Source organism: Pieris brassicae, chromosome 4 (genome assembly GCF_905147105.1).
Source record: "Pieris brassicae chromosome 4, ilPieBrab1.1, whole genome shotgun sequence".
In the NCBI taxonomy this organism is placed as follows: Eukaryota; Metazoa; Arthropoda; class Insecta; order Lepidoptera; family Pieridae; genus Pieris; species Pieris brassicae.
The window spans coordinates 4,816,753-4,840,055 of record NC_059668.1 but is presented as its reverse complement, the minus strand read 5'-3'; the positions used below and the strand labels follow the sequence as shown (position 1 = coordinate 4,840,055).

Genomic DNA, 23,303 nt, shown 5'->3' with positions numbered 1-23,303 from the left:
AAAACAAGAACAGGTCACATTTGTAACTAACAATATCGATACATAGATCGTAATTTTATTGAACGCTCAAGAAAAACCTATCTACATTGCATTGTAAGTTGAAATAAATTGCAATAAATGGATTGTGATCTGAGTTAAATAAAAAATCTGATTTCAAAGTTCGTCTTACTATCCGAAAAATTAAAGGAATAAGTCCATAATCCTATAACCAATTATGATAAAAAAAAATTATATAGGATATGATATGGTCGAAAAGCTTTAGTCTGCCCTATGGGCAAAAAAAAGTAGATTCCCGCGAAAAGATGAGTTATAAATTATAATGTAATTAATGATTTATTATTTGAAACCTATAAACACAGTTGACTGATAAGTAAGTTAATATTATATGTTTACAAAGTACAGAAGTTAAATTTCGAACTGTTTTGTCTTACCTTATTCTTTAATAATATGAGTATATACTCTTTGTAGTCTATACAATAATACGGTAAATTGTGAAATTAAATGCCATGGAAGAGGAAAACCAAGATAGAACTTTTGCAGTTTGGCAAATGTTTAATGTACCCACAATGGTCTTGTTTAATAACTTAGATCATGCAGAAGATGGCCTGGATCGATTGTTAACATCAATATTAAAACTATCTGGGTAAGTTTAAATGGTGACTGAGCTATTATTAATTTGATCTGATTTGTTATTCTATCCCACAATTTTTTTCATTCCAGAGACCGTTCGGAAGTACTAGTACCCCGTCCCGGTTGTTCTAAGTGCCTAGAAGTTTATTATTCTGCCTTCAATACATGGTTGTTGGGAAGACTATTCTTTGTGTGTTCTGTACCTGAACTGCAAAGGTCAGAAAAATTTGGGTATTATTGTAGCAATTTTCTATAATATTACTATAAATAACTAAAAATTTTGTTACAGAATTCACTCTGCAAGTAAAGATGCCCAGTTAAAAGTATTAACTGTGTTATGTATGAATAGAGCATCATTTTTTAATAAGTTTCATGAAGAATATTATTCAATACTGCAAAAACTAACACAGTTCTATAAGGAATTTCCTAAAGACAAGACTGAAGTAACACTTAAAAACTTTACACCTGAAAATGTTAATATTCCACAAGTGAACCTTAACTTGGAGCCAATATATGTCTGCATCAAAAATATTGAAACATGTAAGAACTTAATAGACATAGTTCTAAAACTGTTATCGGAAAGCATCCCTCCCACCCTGATATATGAAACAAATGTGGTGAATAAAAACATATTTCATTTAGCTTTAAATATGTTGGAAAATTTCAGTATTGATATTAAAATAGTATGTTTTCAGTTTTTTGTTGAACTTATATCTAACATAAAAAGTGTATCTATAATAGATTTTCATTTAGATTATGAAAGTGTACAATTTGATTTTTTGCATTTAATAGAAACATTTGTTCAATCTCTTGCTGTTTTATATGAAAAAGGAGAAATGAATGATAGGTACCTCAGTGATTTAAATTTATTACTTCTTAAGTTGTTGAAAATTATATACCACCACCCTGATAAGAGAAACCTAGACATAATATTAAATATTTGTACAATAGTTCTAAATGAAACAAATAGCAAATTATTTAGTAGAGACTTGAAATTATTTTGCTTATCTCTAAGCAGCGTTGTAGAATTTCCTAAAGATATACTGAAAATACAAAACCGAGATGAGTGTGAAATTGAAAATTTACAAAAATATTATGCAAAAAGCATATTAGACACTTTATCTGATGAAACAAACCAGGCTGTGCTAGCAGAAAACTGGTTTTATAATGAAATAGTAGAAGTTATAAAATCAGTAAAGTTGTGTGAAGATTTACATGATGAATTTATAACCACACATCATTTACAAAGATGTAGAATTGCATTAAGATTATTGAAATATGTTCATAGTGCATATAAAAAACAAACATTCAAAGAAATTGAGTTTTTAAATAGAGACATTAAAAGATGTGTGTGGACAACATTCTTGAAAAAGATAAAGAACAGAAGTATTTCCCTGGAGGATCTTGATACTATTCAATTAATAATGGAAGTGATGCTTGGCATAAATTTATTAACTGAGAGAGTAACAAAGGAAGAGGTTGCTGTAATTTTCCAAATAATATGTCTACAACGCCATGAACACTTCTCCGAGCAGAATTTTTCACTCAGTGACCAAGTTAAGGCTGTGGTAATTAAATATTTGTTGATCAATAAATTAGTATTAATGGGTAAAGTTACAGATGCGTGGAACAATTTGATAGTCACCTTCTATAGCTCGCTGTTGAAAAGTAAATCCACAAGATTGCAGGTGATTTTTTTAATTTTCATTAACCATAAAAGTGTTAAATACTATCACGCTGATCTGGATTGTTCCTCTGTTATGTTTTATAGATAATTTTTGTATTTTTTCAGGTGATACAATTAGTACCCTTACTTTTGAGTAACAAAGTTATATCAACAAGCAAAGCGATAAGTGATATTTTTATGCCTGCGTTTCTTCAAAAAGACAAAGATTTACAAAATACTATAGCCAGTAAATTACCTATGTTAGTATGTATGTCTCTCAGTACATATAGTGTAATTAAAACAAATGACGCTATTGGGTATGTGTTGGATGAAAAATGGGATGTTTCTATTGTATGTCATGAATGCCATAAAGATGAAAATTCTATAAACAATTATTCAAAAACAATCAAAAATAAATATAGACAGTATTGCTTAGAAACAAATGCTTCAACACTGACAAATATTTCATCAACAAATGGTCTTAAGAACTTGTTTGGAAAGTTTTTGAGTTATCAACAATATTCAGATTTAGATATATCTGAATTTTGGGCTACAATTGGAGCAATCAGCAAACATTATTATGTATTTGATTATGGAGTTTCTACTGCTGTTTTAAATCAGCAAAACACTAAATATATTTTGAAAGCTTTGAAACCTTTCCTTCAGTGTACAGATGTAAGTCAATTTGTATTGTATATTTTTATCTTAACCTTTATCTAAAGTAAAAAAAAAAAACCTTTTGACTTACCGATTGTATTTATAGTGAACTTACGAAAAATGTGATTGTTATAAAATATTTTGAAATCCCAAGAAAATATTTAATTTTTAGGTAAATGAAGATTCACCAACAAAAGAAACTGTATTTAATATTTGTATAAACTTACTACTTAAATCCACTCAAGAGAGTTTGGAAACAAATGATTATAACCTGCAGACCGAAACCTTAGATTGTATTAAAGCTCTTGGTTTATGTCGGAATGGTAAAGTGATTTTGCCAGCCACTAAACTTTTAGTTTACTTTATTATGCAGCCGCAGTGTTCTCTTGCCCCTAAAGCCGTCGTTTATCTCAGGGATATTTGTGAATTCCAAGGGTACACCCCTAACCAAACATACCAAAGATATAAAAAGGACTATTGCCGACTCTTCGTCGATTGCAGCCTCAATAATGGCAAAGATTTCGCAGTAGCACTGCTTAAGGTCGTAAGAGCCTTTGGATTTGTAGGCTATAGAGACTTTATCTCCAAGGATGTTCACCACTTTCTGCCATATTTGATGCCTTACTGCATTACTATAAAGGAAGTTCCCTTTATGATAGAAGAGATCGCGTCTTTGGTCCAATGTTCGGTATCAGATTTCCTTATTGAAAGATTTCCGCATATATATGTACATGTCTATTTGACAGAAAATAAAGATGTTTCCAAAAAATGTTACGATATTATTGAGAAGTTGACCAAAATGTCGATTTTAAATTTGATTAAAAGACATTTTAGGATCATACTAACTGAGTTCCTGTTACAATATTGTTGCAATCCAGAAAAAGTGTTAAATGCGTGTAGATATTTATCATGCCACGATCCGGATGTATCCACTCCTCAAGGAAGTTTATCAATGAGTACAACTCAAATAGCAGATTTTTTAAACCCTAAATTTCTTGGAGTGTTAGCATACTTTGATCATAAATTAGTGAACGCAAAGGTAGCATTGTCAGTGAAGAGGAAAGCTTTGAAAAGTTTTCCAGACATAATGCAGTTAATGGGAGTAAAATATCTGACGCCGCTGAGATATAAAGTGCTCGCTACTTTGAGATCCGCTTTGCCTCTCGTAAAAGAGTTCCCAAAGATTCTAGCGGAAGCATGGAGCGCTTTCATTCATAACATTGATACCATTTCATTAGGACCTCTGTTGCCCAATCTTGCAGTTTCCTTATTACAACAAATTCAGTACGCGCCGCAAGAGATCAATAAAATTTTTCAATATCTCATTCTAAACAATGAAAACTTATTGAGTTCCTATATATCTGAACTATTTTTTGTCGACGATGCGAAAATATCTGAGAGAGTTAAGAGCGTAATTAAAAGACATGTAAGGCGAACTCAGCCTGACGGTTTCTTGGATAAAATAAAATGGTATTTGCAGCATTTAAATCAAGATATTCCGAGCATAAAGGCGTATTCATTTTCTCGTTTGAATAAACTGTTGAAATGTAATAGAAAAGAGTTGCACAAGGCTATATTTGGTGGAAAAAACATTGATCCTGTTATCGTAGAACTTATCGACTGTCTCTTAGTTGGTGAGTATTTTGTGATAACTACGTAAAGATAGTTCGCAAGTAAGGAAATTATATTTTGTATTGCAAGTATATATAATTCATGGTGTTTTAAAACAAGGGGTTTCTTCTTATAAGCTATTTTTATGCGAGGGTTATAGTTAGAAATTTGGGTTTATTAAATAATTAATATTTCTATTTTTTACTTAGTTTAACAACTGTCAGTGAAACAAGTATAAAAATGGGTTCGATGCAAGTTCCTTTAATTAAAAGAAACTCTCGTAATTTTAATCGACAATAATTGTTGCCTATCATATATATTTTTGATTGTTGTATCAAATAGAAATTATATTATACAGGTTGCAAAGACCCCAATACCGAAGTAAGTGCTTCAAGTGGGTCATGTTTGGGTCAATTGGGAGCCATAGAAGCCGGTCATCTACCGAGACAATACGTACAACCAGATCGCTCACCATTTGCTTTTTCTATTAATGATAATTGTTTTGCTGCAACCGCGCTGATTGAATTGACTAGAGCTTTTCAGTATGAGAAGGATACTATGGTAAGTGTGGTTCATTTTTATAGTTAGGTATTGTTATTTAACATAAAGGTATTTATAGTACGAACGTATAAACGTACGAAGTATTTAAGTATTGAATTGGTCTTGCGAAATATACAGAGCGTGCTAAGACTATGGGACATCAAGGGAAAGTACCTCAAATTTCGTAAGGATATTTTGCTGAAAGAAGACTTACATGATGAAAGTATGCAATGATTTTATAAAAATTATTTGTCTCTTCTGGGAATCGAACCGACTCAATTGGGGAAAAAACAAATGTTGTTGTTTTAATGCCGATCAAGAGAATGGATAAAAAATAAGATTTTTTCTTAAGATACATAGTATTTTTAAAGAACATACAGCGTAAAATAATTTACTCAAAATTTCAATAATCGTATTTGGTCCAAAAAAAAACCCTACGAGTCACTAAAACGAATAACTCAAAAATAAGGGTTGTTATTTTAAATAAAGTCTTCATTCAGCAAAATATCCTCTCTACGATATATAATGTACTTTCGATTTATGTCCCATAGTCTTGGGACATTAATCGAAAGTATACAGGGCGTATATAATTGCTTATAAACTGTTTATATGACTCAAAACATGGCGATTAAAAATAGTGGCGGAGAGTTCTTCTTGTCCGCTCTATGCCTTTTACTTGCGAACTGGAAGTAAATGTAAATTTAGAATCAATTAAACATATTTTCTGTTGACGTTCATAAGTGTATTTGGTTAACTACATAAGTAAAGTTATTTTTAGTTTGAGTTAGCTTGCTATGTTACTAATAGATATAACCATACATAAATATTTATTTTAATTTGGTTATTGTTCATACCATTAAATGATTATGTACCTAGGTATAAACTTACATTGAAACTAGTTCAGCATGAAATTTTATCAAAACTTAAGTATGCTTCATAAAAATTTCAGAACATGGACTGCTACGCTCTGACCATACAAGAAATTCTGAAAATCTACGACATTTCACCGACAGGGTCCAAAAAAGACGTGTGGGATAGTTTCCCCGAGAATATGCATCAAATAATGTTCCCTTTACTCAGCTCCAGATACACACTGGCCTATCCGTCTCAGCCAAAAAAGGCTCATCCACTATTTGGGTCCGTGTATGCTACTACCTTTTTAGAATGGTCGCATAATTGGTCGGGACAGTTAATACCTCTCATAGAATCGGATAATATAAGGGAGTTACTTCGAACGGTACATCCAAGCATGCGGCGTGACGTCAGAACTCTGTTTTTGTTTCTACCCTACGCACTGTTACATGCCGTGATGTCGAAGAATAACGTTCAGTATATCCAAGAGGAAATGTTAGCGGTCATAAATACGTGCGCGGAAAATTATGAAAATGACGTCGCAATTACATCTGAACGATCTAAGTATAAAATGATACGTCATATACGAATGACGCCTAATATTAATTCAATACAGGCGGAGGAAGGCAACCAGGTAATAAGAATTATAGCAATCATTTGTACGTTTCTCCTGTTTCTCGGATTTTTGCCATCATGCGGCCGAGCCCGATAATTTTGTTTGCAGGACTCAGACAGTGATGTTACCCTAGTTATAGTATGAAGTTTATGTGTAAGTGTATTTCAGGGAAAATGTAGCAAGACTGTCTACACGCTTCTAGATTTCTTAAATAGATGGCTTCTTGAGTGGATGCATACTAAGCAGCGTCCTCAAGAGAACGAGAATTATAAGTAAGTAACTTTGTCTTCATAAGCCTAGTTTAAAAAAAACTAATATGTTTGATTATACTTTTTGAAGCGAAACTTCTTTATCGCGTCACATTTTTGGGTTACGCGTCACATTTTCCCGTTACGTGCCAGCTTTTTCTTGTCCCTACCATTCTTGATTCGAAGCCATTAATAACCAAAATATATAATAACTATTACAATGATAGTAATCATTATATTACAATTAATGAAATTTTGTAACAATCTTAGTAGTATTAAGGTAAAATGAAATAATTGTATCATTTATATTCATGTCTATGATAATAAAAGCCTTGTGTTAAACTTTATCTAATTGTATTTTCTTTAACCAATTTCTGTAAAGTTGCATATAGTAGATCATTTTTTGAATAATAAGTTCATAAAGAAGTTTCACTTCTTACGTGTGTACACTTTTTTATAGAGCAATACAAAAGTTTATGGAAAAATTTGATAAATTAGCAATAGCTAGAGGAAATTTCGCATGTGGAGAGTTGGAAAGAGCTCTACAGTACCTCGAGTTATACATGGATGGTGATAAACAAAGGATCCAGAGTCAGTTACCATTTCTGGCTGAAATATATGCATTGTTGGATGAGCCGGACTCTGTTGCTGGTAAGGCATTTATAAAAACGATCTGATTTAAACTTCAAAAAGCTTCTTCGGTATTAAGTGTCTTGTAGATTCCCCAATCATTTCGTTTTTGTTTCGACCGTTTCGCAGAACTGTCCTAAGTTCTGAAGCTACTAGTCTTAGGATGTTCCTATAACTGCTTGTCTCATTAAAAATTATATATTGTGGTTCTTTAACAAATGTATCAGTGTGCCGAGCGTTAATAAACTTTTATCAATTAAAAAAACTTTTTAATAAATAAATAAATGATTCCAGGAGTTATTTTGTCACTTATCATTTATTTAACATTGTTTATTTGTATGGAGGCCACAGCCGCTGAGTATATATAAAAGTATAATGATATTTTATATATTGTTGTCTAGTACAAAAATTGACTTCAGTCCGTGACTACTATGCAATATTATGTTACTGATACAATTGTGTGGTAAAATTTAAGTTTTTAAATTATTCATGTTAGTAATTTTTCAATCGAAATTCTTATGTTTGTGTATTGCATCAAACAAGCTAATATTTAGATGAATTGCTTGAAATCTGTATCGAAGGACCAAATATTTTCAGGAATTTTAACGATAAAGCGATCAGAACCATCCTTGAAGGAGTTGATACTAGCGCAGGTAGTGACAGGACGGTTGCAAGACGCGGCGCTTTGCTACGAGCGTCTTGCGCAGGAGGGACAGCTGGACAGACATAGTCTTCAGGTAATTTTAAGTACATATATTTTAATTATAATCTCTTTATGTGACTATTATTTTTGAAGACTGTTTGTATATTTTGATCATGGTTCTCTTACGTTCCGATTAAAGTATAGTATATATATCCAGGCTAAAGGTCGGGAATTCCTGGTTATTTCTTGGTCATACTTGTATTACTATAGACTATTTGGATGATGGGTTTGTTAAACATCACATAATTATATTTTTAGGGTATGATCGACTGTTACTTAGGCCTAGACCAGCCATTTACAGCTTATCGACTATTAAGTGAACAAGAAGTAGATGACACTATGATGGAATTATCTGCTGAACCCCTATGGAGACTGGGAAGATTTGAACAACTGGATGAATTAGTCTCTAAATCAGTGGTAAGTGGACTTATGAGAGAGCTTGTGTAGCTTTTTGACATTAAAAAATGAGTCTCAACTGTACAGGATGTGGCGTAATGAATCACTCTGGTCACAATATTATTTTACGCCTCGTTAGGCTTAACTTAGGCAAAATTTCAAATTTTAGTTAGATCTCAGTTTAAAATCAACTTTGCATACGATCCAAAAATCATAGTTAACAGAAATACTATCCAAAAAACAAATTGAAAAGTCTCCTTCATTAGGAGTCTTTTTTTAGTCTTGCCACCATAAACAGACGCAAAGGATGTAATTTTTGGAATCATAAAAATTTTGAATATTTTGAAATAGTTGACATATTTAAACGTTTTTATCCACTCATTACGCTATACACTGTATATCAAAACATCAAGCCACGATAACGATTAAGGTCCAACTATTTTATATGTAAAAACTAAATAAATTTAATAATTCCATATTTTTAAAAAAAAATCTTAAATCGCACCTTTATTTCGAAGCCGTACTAAACGATTTTACTAAATATAGTTATCAATGCCATTTTGTTTAAATTGTCAAAATCAACAGAAGGAATCTGATGTCTATTTAACTTCCCAGTATTTTGGTAGATGGCGCTAAATTTAAACGTTACTAAACTGACATTTAAAACATAATTATTAGCGAAACCGTTACAACACAAGTCGCCACCTAGCATTTACGGAATTGACTTAAAAGTTTATAAAAAATTGTAACTATTTGTATATGTTTAGGTACGGCAAATTTTGACATTAATGTAAATTATTTACTTATATATATTTGTTAAAGTGTGTTTTTTAGTTTAGACACAAGTTTATTTTTATACGATATTAATGCCAGGGGAATAACATTTTTAGTTGAATTTAATATTTAGATTTTTTGTTTAATTGACCTGTGCATAAAATATCTTTTAAAAAATTATAATAGTCCTTTTAATAGCTAGAATTTTATTTTGAATATCGTAACATTGTTTTTAATCAAACTTTACATAATTGAATAATTAATGATTTCAAAAGTGTTACTATAAATATGTCATCATAGAAAATATTGAATTATATAACACCTTATACACCTCAAAAAGGAACCGACTATTTAACAAATAATCTCAAAAATATCTCTGATAGGCTACTTACTTTTTTATAAAGACATAAATCATGATGCAAAAATCGTAAATTCGTTCTCCTGTAAAATTTAGTAATTTTGTTTAATAACGGTTTCGAAATCAAGGTGCTAAATTATCACACAAACAAATTGAAATTCTCTCTCAAGAGATATTATAGGTAAATAATTTTTTGCAGCCATCATCGCGTGAAAACTGGGGTCTGTTAATGGGCCGAATTCTACTGTCGTATCGTAAGCAAGAAGAGGATTATTTCAAAGTATCATGCGCAGACGCAAGGAACAGGCTTCTATCACAAATGGATGCGGAAACTCGCGGAGAAAGTGCGTTACGTAGTGGTTATCAAAGTGTTTTAGGTTTACATATCATATCAGAAGCCGGACATGCCGAGGAAGCTCTGAAAGGGTAATTTTTTTTTTAAATTTATGCAACGGTAGAACACACATTGGTCACAATTTCTCCGTCCATCAAGAGTCAACCTTCATTACAATAATACTTTAATAATTACTTTAGAATCAAAGATTCACAATGTTAAGGTGATAGGTATACAGCGCGACAGTAGGAAGCTGTTATTGACGCCTGTGCCAAGTGTCGAGATACAAGATGTCTTAAAAGTTAAATTTATGTTTAAATAAATACATTTTAGCCTCAAAAATATCCAAGACGGTGAAAATTATGGTGATGAATTAATTAGTAGTTTACTCGACGAATGGAGGCAGAGGTTGTCTGTAGTACAATCTGATGTGAGAACTGTGGAGCCCTTATTACGTATAAGAAGAATACTATTGCAACAGACACAGGTATTAAAGGAATATTTTATTATTATTCTTATAAAATTATTTTTTATCTATTTATCTATGTATATTCGAAAGGTTTTATACATTTGTTTGACACTAACAAGTTTTTGACGTTATTTCTAATAAGAATAATGCTATACACTTAGATTACATAATCCTAGGCTTTCTATGTAGCGAGATCTGTAACTTCCCAGGTACACGTGCCGTGTAGCAATATATATTAATAATAGATATATATATTAAAATGGATTTTTATTCTTCACTGTAATTATACGTATATTATATATTCAATACTTTCCAAAATAGTAAAGAAATTCTTAATGAAAAATTTAAGGTTTCTAAATCCTAAAGCTTTATACGTCTTCAATTTTTTGCCTGTTCATCAAATACAAAACAGGAACATTTTAAAATTTTATTCCTATTCTAGCTTCAAGTGATTCTACTTTTAGTGTGACCTGTTATTATTATTTTTATTTGTATTGTTATTAAACGGAATATTCAAATAATAAATCTATAACGTCTAAGTAAGTTTGACATATTTGTCACCGCTCAAGACGAAATTGTCTTAAGATCTATGCAGCACTGAACTGTATATTTTTATTCTTAGGAGTTACTGGAACCAACTCACCCGATGACATCAAGTAAACTCCGATCTTGCATCGGTGACTTGTGGCTTCAAAGCGCAAAACATGCAAGGAAAGCCGGTATTTTTCAACAGGTAAATTTAACAGGATTTTTTTTTAAGATTATTTATTTCAGCGATTCGTCTTTCGCGTATTCTCTCATTACCTGTATTCAATATCCGATAAATTGCAAATATTTTCAGGCATACATGTACATATTAAACGCAGAGGAATATCAACCAGAACAGTTGTTTATTGAAAAATCCAAAATGTACTGGGCTAGAGGACAACAGGAGCAGGCATTTACCACCTTACGACGTGGGCTAGATGATGCCTATCCGCAACTTGAAAATCTTAGCCAGGAACAAAGGTAGGAGTTTATTTTACTTTGTTTTATTAATAAAACTATGGTTTGTTCTTTTGTTTAACGTTCATGGTTATGTTTGCTGTATTACGAGCAGTATTGGCCTAGTTGGCTTCAGCTGTACACCAAAGTATCATTGTACCACTGGACTGCCCTAGTTCGCATTTAACATTCGTTTACAAGATAAAATCGTGAAGAAACCGGCATGCTTTAGACCCAAAAACCGACGGCATGTGTAAAGTATAGAACACATCACACAAGCTGGGCTGACATCTGAGACCCAGACATAAAACGTTGTAGCGCCACAGAAATTACCTTTTAGGTCGAGACCTAATGATGGGCCGAGGCCCCAGATATCTATATCTGTTTCGTGATAATTATAGATAACTGTGTGATGTGCCTGCCGCTGCCTGTGTTTCCTTAACTGTATGATTAAGGAAATAAATACGTACAAATGTTAAATGTGCTCGTATACGTAAAAAATATAGGTATAGCCGGACTTACCTCAAAGACAAGACTCATTTCTTATTCTTTATTAATAATGCTTTTCAGAAAAATATGTGCTAAAGCAAAGTTACTGATCGCGAAATACAATGATGAAACAACGAATGTGGACGTTGACGTTAACATTGGATACTACAAGGAAGCAGTTGATGTTTTCAAGCAATGGGAGAAAAGTCTTGTGAGTTTTTATTTCTTATATAATACAGAGAAAGCCATAGATCATTGAAAAATTATTTTGCAATTACTCCTTAACGTATCAACACAGGCGCTATTGTACAGCACAAATGCATTACACAATTAAACCTTTTTATAAAAAAAAAATGTTGTGTCTATGTTATGTATGTTATTCACGAGAAACCAATATTTTACTTTAGTGGCCAATATGAAGGTAGATTACTATCAAGCCGTCGAAATCAAATATTAAAACAAGTTATACATATATTTTTTTAAATAGTTTTTAACTTATGTTGATAATATACATGTTTCCTAAAATTTACTATTTAACCGGCCGTTATGCCCACTAATAGAATTTTAAGGAATGTCGAACTGTAATAAAGTAAAATTTTTTCAACACAATAAGCGCTGCAGCTTCCTTAATGTTTAAGTAAAAATACGTTGTTACCTCTTTTGTATATGTGACCTTAGTAACGGTTATTTACTTTTTGATGTTGTTACTCTTGTAGGAAATATTGTTTGCGTTAAAACAAATTATTTCTAATTTGCCTATCATCTTATATCATTTTCTTATTATTCTCCTGAATTTCTTTCCCAATACAAACATGCCATTTCATGTATCGATAGATCTCTTTCAGCACAGACTGTATAAATCGTTTTATAAACATACTGAATAATTGAATTAATAATGTTTTCAGGTATGTTTAGGTTCATATTACGAGAAAGTGAGTAGTTCTGAAGTAGCAAGCGATAATGGTGCCATGTGGACTAGACGTATTTATGCCTTAAACAGTTATGGGAAAGCTTTACAATATGGACATAAATATTTGTACCAGAGCATGCCTAGGATGCTGTCAATATGGTATGAGAACTTGAAGTTTTACCATTAAAGTAGTACAAAACAGAAAATTACTTTTACTTAAAAAAATATTCTTATTAATATTTTTTAAACATAGTTTAATTATCCGGAACATCACCCTCTAACGCGGGGAGCTTATTAACACTTTTGTCACAACCATTAGCTTTATTGTGCGCATGAGTTTTAGTTTAAAAACCTAGTACATTGCGCATCTAATGACAGGCGACAAATTATTAGTAAAAAAACTTCAATTATTCCGAATTAACTTTTTTACCGCACATTTCTTGAAATATTAAAATTCAAATGAAAGTAAAAAGCTTTAAATTATAGGTTGGATGTGGAAGTGACGTCATCAGATACAAGTATCCACTCGGTGCTTGCGCAAATGACAGAAATCATCAAAACTTATTCTGAAAGACTACCAATATACCTTTACTTGACTGCCTTCTCGCAAATTCTGTCCAGGATATGTCATCCAGTTAAAGAGGTAATTTTTTTACTATTAAATGAAAATTGTGTACTTTAGATTATCTACCTCAATATAAATTATCTATGTATACCACAGAGATATTTATTTCTCAGGCACTTGGTTGAAAGGTATAAAAAAGATCCCGACTTCTAAACCAATAATGATTATCGCTTTTGTTACTCATTGTTTGAGAACATAAGTATATGGCATAGGTCTGCGCAAAGAGAACCGTTAAAAATTATATACTGTCAAACTATAATATTATACAAGTAACATAATAAAATGGGTAATTTAGTGCCGTGATCTCAAATCCTACGACAGTTCTCTATCAACACTTCCTTCCGTTAAAAATTATCTAAACCAGATAACGTGACCTCCGTCTCTTTCTCTCTCATTGCTGATAACAAAATAGTTTTATTGTTTATAATAGACTTGATAATTTCGAATTCCTACTAAATCTGTTGGGAACGGTTAAATTTAATGATTTCCTATTAAGAATATTTTTTTTATTTTAGGTGTACCTTCAACTAAAAGCAATAATTGTGAAACTGATAATGGCCTACCCTCAACATACATTATGGATGATGCTCTGTGTAGTGAAGTCCAGCTACCCTCAACGTATAAAGCGATGTGCTGACGTGTTTGCTGACCCGAGACTCAAGGAACCGCATATGTTGAAACTCGTGTCTGACTTCACACAATTGGCTGAGAAATTGATAGAACTCTGCAATAAACCTATTGCGGAAAGTGGATCGGTAAGTATATCTAAAAAAACATCAATTTTGGACCAGCGGCTAGCCACGTTTCAGGCTTGGGACTTGAGACAAACAAAGCGTAACCCGCTTGGCGCAGTGATACTGTCTAACGAAATTATATAGAAAATGGGCTAGTGACAAAGTTTGAGCTTGTGTGATTCTCATACAATTTCCTTTGGCGATAGTGCGAGATGTGATGTGAAAGTGAATTTTCTCTCAAGCTCTTGAGGTCGTGTGTTCGAGTCAAGGCTGTTATTATATAAACTTACTAGTACTATGAATGAAAACATGCAGAAATCAGCATGTTTTATATCCAAAACACACAAGACACAAAAGGTCACATTAGGAGAAAAATATCAGGAAAACGTCTAAAGTTAGAATCTAGTTAAATATATGCTTTCATATAAAAACGGCGTTTGCAAGTGATTAACAAAATTGTTTTATTTTATTTATAATATTCTTACATTAACATATTTTAACAAAATATACTTCAGCGAATTAAAGTATATTTTGACGAAATATACTTCAGAAAATATAAGTATATTTTGACAAAATATACTTTAACATAAAATAAATTATATTTTGTGACACATCATTTAAACAAGGATTCATGATAAAAATAAAATAATTTTTATTCATATAGCTAACATATTTTTAAAAATTATTTTCAGACAACCAGAGTATCATCTCTAGTGCAAACTCTTCCGCGTCTTCTAGCCAGAGATAACTTCAGCCATATAATGATGCCGTTCCAGGAGTTTTGTAAAATAGTTTTGCCATCAAAGGCGGCTAGACAGGAACGCATAGATTTTAATATACCCGCGGCGCCACCTGTCTATATCGCAGGTATAGAGGAGCAAATACAGATATTGCCGTCTTTACAAAAGCCGAGGAAAGTCACATTAAAAGGTTTGTATAGTACAAATTAGTTAGTACATTTCTAGACATTTCCAACTTCATTATATTTCTTTCCTATATTACCATTTTTAGCAGCAAGACCTCCCATTTATATGCTCTCTCTTAATTTATTTAATTAATTTTTTTTGTTATTGTGATGTAAATAAAATGTTATAATTATTGTCATTAAGGTATTTTCAACCTCGAATAGGTAAAATTCCAATTGCTTGCCCTCTATTACATAAAAAAACATAAACAGTCGTTTTAAAAAAAAGGTTTGATAGAGCAGTGTTGGCATAGTCGCTTTAGCGTGCGTGTTATTCCTGGGGTATTTGGTTCGATGCCCTGCTGTGCACAAAAGGACTGTCTATGTCCGCATTAAACACTCGCGTGAAGGAAAACATAGTGTGTGCCTTAGACCCAAAAAGTTGACGGCGTGTGTCTGATACAGAAGTTTGATTACCTACTTGATTTTTATAAATGATCACGGAACAGATACAGATATCTGAGCCTTAGAAAAGGTTACGCCATTGGTATATATATAAAGTTTGTGAGGTTGTAGGTGGTAATCTACTTAACCGATTTTGATAATTATTTTACCAATAGATAGCCATATTGTAAGTCTATATATTCATCTGAAAAATTAAGACTTTCCAGTCAAGATTTACGGGGCACGGTTGTCTATGGGTCTCTACTTTGTTATGTGAAACGCCCTAAACCTAAAGTATACTGGAATATTTTATAAAGTATAAAAAAAAAACCTTTTTTGCTTCCTTAACCTAAAGTATACTGGAATATTTTATAAAGTATAAAAAAAAACCTTTTTTGCTTCCTTAACCTTACCTTATTAATTCCTTACCAAATAATCTAGAAGATATATTTTCAGATATCATTCGAAGTGTATTTTTTAAATCTACATTATTTTTACCATGTACTTTAATTATTTACAGGTTCAGATGGTAAATCGTACATAATAATGTTGAAACCTCGAGACGATCTTCGAAAAGACTTCCGTCTGATGGAATTCAATGCGGTCGTGAACAGGTTCCTGCAAGATGCGCCCGAAACCAGACGTAGACGGCTTTATATTCGAACCTACAGTGTTTTACCCCTGAATGAGGAATGTGGCCTTATCGAGTGGGTCCCTAACCTCGTGGGCTTAAGGCCGGTGCTTATACATATTTATAAACAAAAAGGTTGGTAAAACTGAGAAAATTTATCAATATTTCCTTTCGTACCATAACGATATTTGCTTGTAAATTGTTTGAAATAATTTATTAGAAGACATCTTTAAGATAAATTATACACTTGATACGGTCCAAATATCGCTACATTATTATCGGGAGTTGTTTTCTGATCATTGTTATATAGTATTGTCTTTTGTTAAAATAGCTTTTACACATTGAAAGAAAACACCCTTTAACCGGATTGAAGCTATGTATTATTATTATAAAGTTATAATTATTTACATAATTTTAAATTTTTCCGACGTTTCGCGTGCTTTACAGCGTGCGTGGTCACGGTGACTGAAGACAAAAGGTGTAAAATTATGTAAATTATTATAAGTTTATAATAATAATACATAGCTTCAATTCGGTTAAAAGGTGTTTTCTTTCAATCATTGTTATAGTTTTAAAAAATTAAATCATCCCGAGATGACAGCTGGATTAAAATATTATTAACTATATTATTAGCTATAACTACCATTTTTTTTATTGAAAAAATATAACGTAAAAATACACGTTTAATTAAAATGCTCCTCCTTAGGTTTTTAAGTCGGTTACAAAAAAAACTTAGTTTGGAAAGACAAGAGATTCAGGCTTACAGTTAAGTTTTGCGTAGATAGCATTTTAGTATTAACGGCCTAGATTTTTTAAATAAAATAGGTGGCAAACGGGCAGGAGGATCACCTGATGTTAAGTGATACCACCGCCCACGGACACTCAATGCCAGAGGGCTCGCGAGTGCGGTGCCGGCCTTTTAAGAATTTGTACGCTCTTTTCTTGAAGGACCCTAAGTCCTTATATAGTTTATATGCATTAAGTAGCCTGACTTCGTACGGTTGGACATTCTCACTATATTAAATAAATATATCCGTTATTCAGGTATAATGTAACATTCATGCCGTAATTCGTCACAAACATATACAACAGCTATTTCATCTGTTTAATATTGTCTTATTACTTTCTACTTTAGGTATCCATACAAGCAACCGCGAGCTAAAAGAAATGATGTGCCTCAACAAAGATCCAGTAGACAAGAAACGGCGTATATTCGAGCAGCAGCTGCTTCTTAGACATCCACCGCTGTTCCAGGAGTGGTTTAGGAGGGTCTTCGCCGATCCGTATGGATGGTGAGTCTTTTAAAGTATATTTTTGTACAGTTCAGTTATGGCTTAGGTAGCGTTCAAGTATTACGTCACGCAATTTTTGGAGATTCTTGACCCCCCCCCATTAAACGTAACAAACTTACCATTATGTGGTGTAAGGTCCTGGAAAGTGGAAAATAATATTAACATTAACGCGTAATTCAATCCCCGCCCCGCATCGTAACGTTTTACAAGAGGCTCCCCCCCTCCCCCTAAATTCGTTACGTAATACTTGAACGCCTATTATTATTATTTCCTATATTAAAAATTTATTTTATCGCTATGAAATTGTTGCGCTCTTAATTTTCAAATGCGTGAATTTGCTAAACGGTTTGAGACATTTAATATTCAATTAACCTATCTGCTATATTTAATGTATTCATATTAATATACACTTCGTTACCTTATACATAAAAAAACAGTCTTAATATGTTTACGAAATTTTTGAGTGTTTAAGATTTCCGGACTATTGGTATATTTTTTAGTGATTTACGTCTTCAAATTCGAATGAAGTGTATTTGGATTGAAGTTTTTTAAAATTATTTAAAACCAATTTCAATTCACTAGGTACCAAGCGCGATCGGCATACATCAGAACTACAGCTGTAATGTCAATGGTGGGGTATATTTTGGGTAAGTCACTTGTGGTTTAATTGAGTTTATCGAACTTCGTCTCGATTTTCATAGTATTATTTATTTATTAACATTTCGTTGTACATAATATAAAAAGTTAACATAATTAAATAAAAGAGGGCAACTGGCGGCCTTATCGCTTTCAGGCAACCATTATTGTGAACAGTCTTCGTTCTTTTGAATTCATAAAATTACTCCCCGCAGTTTAATAGTCTTCTACAAACATTTATAAATACAGATATTGGTACAATTACTCACCCGAGATTAAGAGCTATGTATGATTTTTTTTCTTAGTTTTTTCATTTATTATGGTGTGCTAACTTAAGGAAGCTTAAAGTTATAATCATTCCACAATTGCACCAATTAAAATTTGTTATTAAATTTTTTGCGCTACTATATGACATCAGTTACGAGTACTACGACACTACGTCAAGAATTGTTTGCTCTTAACAGTCGCATTTATATATTGTAACCTAATACGTTTTATCTTGACCTGAGCCAAGCTTGACTTAGCTTAGCTCAGATTTTTTTTTAAATGCTTAAAAAATAAAAAAGAATATTATTAAAAAGACCGTATACTATTTACGTATGCAATAATTTGTTAAAAATTCAGGACTTGGCGACCGACACGGCGAGAATATATCTTTTGACTCAACCAACGGTGATACAGTTCATGTAGACTTTAACTGTCTCTTTAATAAGGGCGAGGCTTTTGAATGGCCCGAGAGAGTGCCTTTTCGTCTCACGCATAATATGGAGGCTGCTATGGGACCACTAAAGCACGAGGGGATGTTTAGGTAAGTTTTGACTAATAGAAGTTTGGAAGTCTTTAGTAAGAAATAGAGGTTTCATACAGGGTGAGATTTTTAAACGTTGATGACGTTCGTGTTTGGTAGGTTCTAGATGTATGTATAAAACTTCTAATTTAAATTATGTTTAAAGATCGACATAATTATCTTATTTATTTTTTTCTACATTTTTTTAAAGTGCTTGATAGGAAGCGGAATATATTTTTGCTTGAAGATATTATTACTTTTAATATATTTATTGTTAAAAGCTAGTGTTAGATCAATAGGTAGCGTAAACGAACACTCTCAATGAATCTTTATATACATATATAAAGCACTTGTTGAAATTAACGGGCTACACGAAGAAACAGTTCGAAAAAAATTCGTGTAATTTGTTTATTTAAGGCCTCATAAACTATAAAAAGTACATTTCCTGGTATAGTAATGATAGCTACAATGTTTATAACCATTAAATGCATGACGAAATTACCCAAAATTTTGTGTACATAAAACCATGAGAATAAAAACTTAAAACCAATTTTTTTTCTTCAGAAAAAGCTGTGAAGCTGTAATGCGTGCGTTACGAGAACAGACAGCCGCGTTGATGTCAGTGATTGGTCCGTTCGTATATGATCCCTTGGTATCGTGGGGTCGAGCGCGTCTTGACTGCGCTGAAAGGACGAACGAACAAGCCTTACATCATTTAAGACATATAAAACAAAGACTCAATGGCATGGTAAGTACAGAAATTGAAAGCTTAATGAGTTCATGTAAATATCCTTTTCACAAGATATAGACGGGCATACAAAAATAACCTGGCCGAGTTAAAGGTATGACTGTTGAATTTTGTATCACTATCAGTCTAAAGAATTCGGACCTCATACTATACCTATGAAACACCAATTTCTAAAGGCATCAATATATTATGACAATTTTTTTTCTGAAAAGACTATAGTAGTAAACTAATAAAAGTTATGCAATATTGAAAAATGGTATGCAACTGTCATATAATATTAAAACATGAGTGTTGTACTCAAATAAGATTATACGAGTGTTTTAATACCTAATTATATGCAGCTGCATACACTACTTGATTTAATCTCATGGCTATAGGTAGCTACACAGCTAAATAAAATGCAATATAAAATAAACAAATTATTTATTATAATAATTCACATTTTGAATATTGCAATTATGAAACTGAACCTGAGCGGCTGGGAGGCGCTATAAAAGCTATTTGTTTACAATGGAATGTTTATATTAATTTAATTTTTATTATTTTCTATGGAATTGAGTATCGAATTGGATAATAAGATTTTGTATTTTGTGTTCCAGATTTTAACTGAAATTGATGATTCGAAAACATTAATGTTATATAATTTCTGTCTTCGGCAGGCACCCATTATTCCAAATATTAGTGAAATCTGTAACAATATTATAAGTGCTTAAGTAATATGAAGCCAGTAAATATTTATGTATAAAGCCATAATTTATTGAGATGGCGTTAAGTAACTAATATATTCAATTTAACTTTTATTTATCTATCTAATTAATCAATACTTCTTAACGTTTAAAGATATAATTTAACGGGCGCTTCATTTAAAAATTTATTTAAGTGTTCATTGGAAAATGTCTTGGCTTTCTTCCCTTTATATCCTTGTGATTTACGTTTCATAAATGATACAAGTTTTGAATATTTGGAAATATCAATTTCGTTGTAAATACTCAGCAAAACTCTACTCTAAAGCATTGTTTTGTAGGAGATGAATGCTTTAATTTATTTTTTTAATTTTCTTAAAGAAGTATGTAAATAAAATATGCCAATAAAAGTCTTAATTTCATTTCATAATTAGAATATTAACGAATAAAGTTATATAAAAGACTCTAATCTAGTGATTGAATTTTTAACAATTATTATGTATATGTATATGAACTTCAAAAATTATATGTAATTGTCAGTTTTTAATCATTCCTCATAATATTTCAGGTTAAAACGAAGAATAAGCAGTTATCTCTATCCCTGTCTGCAGAAGGTCAAGTGGAACATCTCATAGTTGAAGCTACGAGTGTACATAACCTGTGTCAAATGTATATCGGATGGGGACCATTTTTATGAACATTTCTTTAGGGGATACAATAATTTAATAAACGCACAAAGTGATAAATAAAATATTTATATTTTATTTTTATTTTTAATATACCTTACTCCTTATATGATCCCCATACTGGTTGAACCAGTTCGAACTAGTTTAAACCACAAAAAACCAGTTTAACGTTATAATTTTTATATGAATATGTATCTCATGGATACATTTAAATATCAAATATTTGTAAATATACCGAACTGGCCATAAATTAACAAATAAATCGAAAAACATGTTGCTAAGCGCAAAACTCCAAGAGGGCTGGACCAATTCGAGTTTTTTTTTTAATTTATTCGTTGAACTCCGAGGATGACCAAAAATGTTTTATTTAGTGCTTAAAGGTTTTTATTCTGGAAAATAAAATAATATTAAGAAACAAACTTCGCTAGTTTTTCATAAATATAATACGAATGGCACATCCTACTCTACGTCCCCCAACTTATCGGGTTGACCTGTGATGATTTGAGGGTATAAAAGTCTGATCAAATTATTTTTTGAAGGCTTACATAACAAACAAAACTCAAAAACTAGATCTGTACTAAAACATTGTTATATTTTACTTATCTAAAGAATTTCACGAGTGCCGCAGCTATTGCAATATGAGTAAAGGAAGAATAACCTTTTTTATTAATGTAATATATATATATGTATGTAGCGAAAGCAGTAATGGCTCTTGAAAAAGCAATGGGTCTTAACTGCGACATTTTAAAAGTGGACATAGCTGCCACTGTTGTCACGCTGACACCTTAGATTGAAAAAACCTGGATCAGCGAGACGCTTCCAGAGCACTGGAACATAGGGCTTCGTATAATTGTGCCTGTAGACTGACTCACGACGGCGATGTTTCAGACGATACTCAAGTGCACATGGGCGTTCGATAAGACTGTCGACTCTCGTCATTTCTAATCCTGGTTGTTCTCGACAGGATTATGCATCACACACATCGAACAAGTGCCGCGGAATAGAGTGTGGATTCACCAACGTCTTAGACGATTTGGATTATGCTGATTACCGCGTTATGCAATCCGAGTTGGAAGACCTGGACGGCAAAGCGGGTTATGCGGGGCTAAATTAACATTCGGAAAACCAATGGAATGCGTGCTGGAGTTGAAAACCGCACCAAATTGCGGATGGGTGCAGAGAATTTAACGCATTCATAAATTTGTTTACCTCGGAAGTGTCGTGTCTGAAGCTGACCGTATAGAAGAAAACATTAAATCACGCATTGCCAAGGCCTTAGAAAACTTTCGCACAACTTCGGCCTATCTGGCAGTCACGGAAGTTGACGCGTGTGAAACGTGGAAGGTCACCAACGACATCTCGTACCGGCTCCAAGTCTTCTTCGCTGTCTTGAAGTTTTCTGGGTATCTGACCGATTAGCCAGCAGATCAAGCGATGCAAGTGGAAATTCATAGAATATACACTCCGAAAAGATACCAATTAAATCCTCAAGCATGTGCTCGATTGGAACCCGCAAGGAAAGCGATAACATGGCCGTCCCAAGCAAAACTGTCGTCGTACAGTTGCAGATGAGGCAAAGACTGTCAGAAAGACTTGGAGCAAGGTGAAATACGAGGCTCAACGCCATGAAGACTCACTTAGAAAGCCCTTTGCATCTCCATTTAGGGGTAATAGAACATAAAGTAAGTAATATAGTGTTTAAAAGTAATGGCTTGTACAATCAATGTAAAATATTTATTTCAACTAAGTATTCTATCTTTGTTTCCATTACTCATAAAATGTAACATGGTTCAACAAGAGTATAGGTATACTTAATATAATATTTACCTAATTCGTACATAACAAAGATAATTATATTATGTATAACTTTAAATCATGCGAGAAAAGTTCCTGGCATAGTTCGAAATAATATTTTAATAAAGAACCTTTTTAAATGAACACGTGCGACATTTAATTTCCATAGAGCGTGAAATATTGCAGTTTTCGCGTTCCCTACGCTCCACACAACGTGCTCCAAACCGCAAAATGGGTAACGACTCTTGTGACGCTCATATTGAGTTTTAATATTCTGATCATGCTTTTTAAAGCTTATGTTACATTTTGACAAAAAATTTGAATCAAATATTACATTAAAATTTATGTATCTTCGGTTTCTTGCTCTCGACTGTAGGCGAATAAAATTATTTGCATATAATTTACTATAATAGTTTACTCTTATATTAATTATAATATTTGTATCCATAAGAAAATTACCTCCCTTATAATA

General features: G+C 32.3%; 1 protein-coding gene across 2 annotated transcripts; it reads left to right on the top strand.

The window, feature by feature from the left end:
- The first annotated feature begins 293 nt into the window (after positions 1-293).
- LOC123708222 (serine/threonine-protein kinase ATR) lies at positions 294-21,079 on the top strand. 2 transcript variants are annotated; one of them, XM_045658813.1, is made up of 27 exons: positions 294-370; positions 469-643; positions 721-846; positions 920-2,318; positions 2,423-2,971; positions 3,126-4,587; positions 4,923-5,125; positions 6,054-6,590; positions 6,741-6,844; positions 7,281-7,471; positions 8,048-8,187; positions 8,412-8,570; positions 9,881-10,107; positions 10,349-10,502; positions 11,107-11,217; positions 11,326-11,492; positions 12,039-12,168; positions 12,863-13,026; positions 13,354-13,510; positions 14,008-14,247; positions 14,919-15,156; positions 16,095-16,340; positions 17,341-17,497; positions 18,080-18,144; positions 18,758-18,941; positions 19,485-19,668; positions 20,920-21,079. In XM_045658813.1, the coding sequence occupies exons 2-27, from the start codon at positions 507-509 to the stop codon at positions 21,046-21,048; spliced, it is 7,560 nt and encodes a 2,519-aa protein (XP_045514769.1). In that variant the 5' UTR covers positions 294-370; positions 469-506; the 3' UTR covers positions 21,049-21,079. The 2 variants fall into 2 exon arrangements, with proteins under 2 accessions (XP_045514769.1, XP_045514767.1); XM_045658811.1 differs by having other exon boundaries at positions 349-643.
- Positions 21,080-23,303: the final 2,224 nt, after the last annotated feature.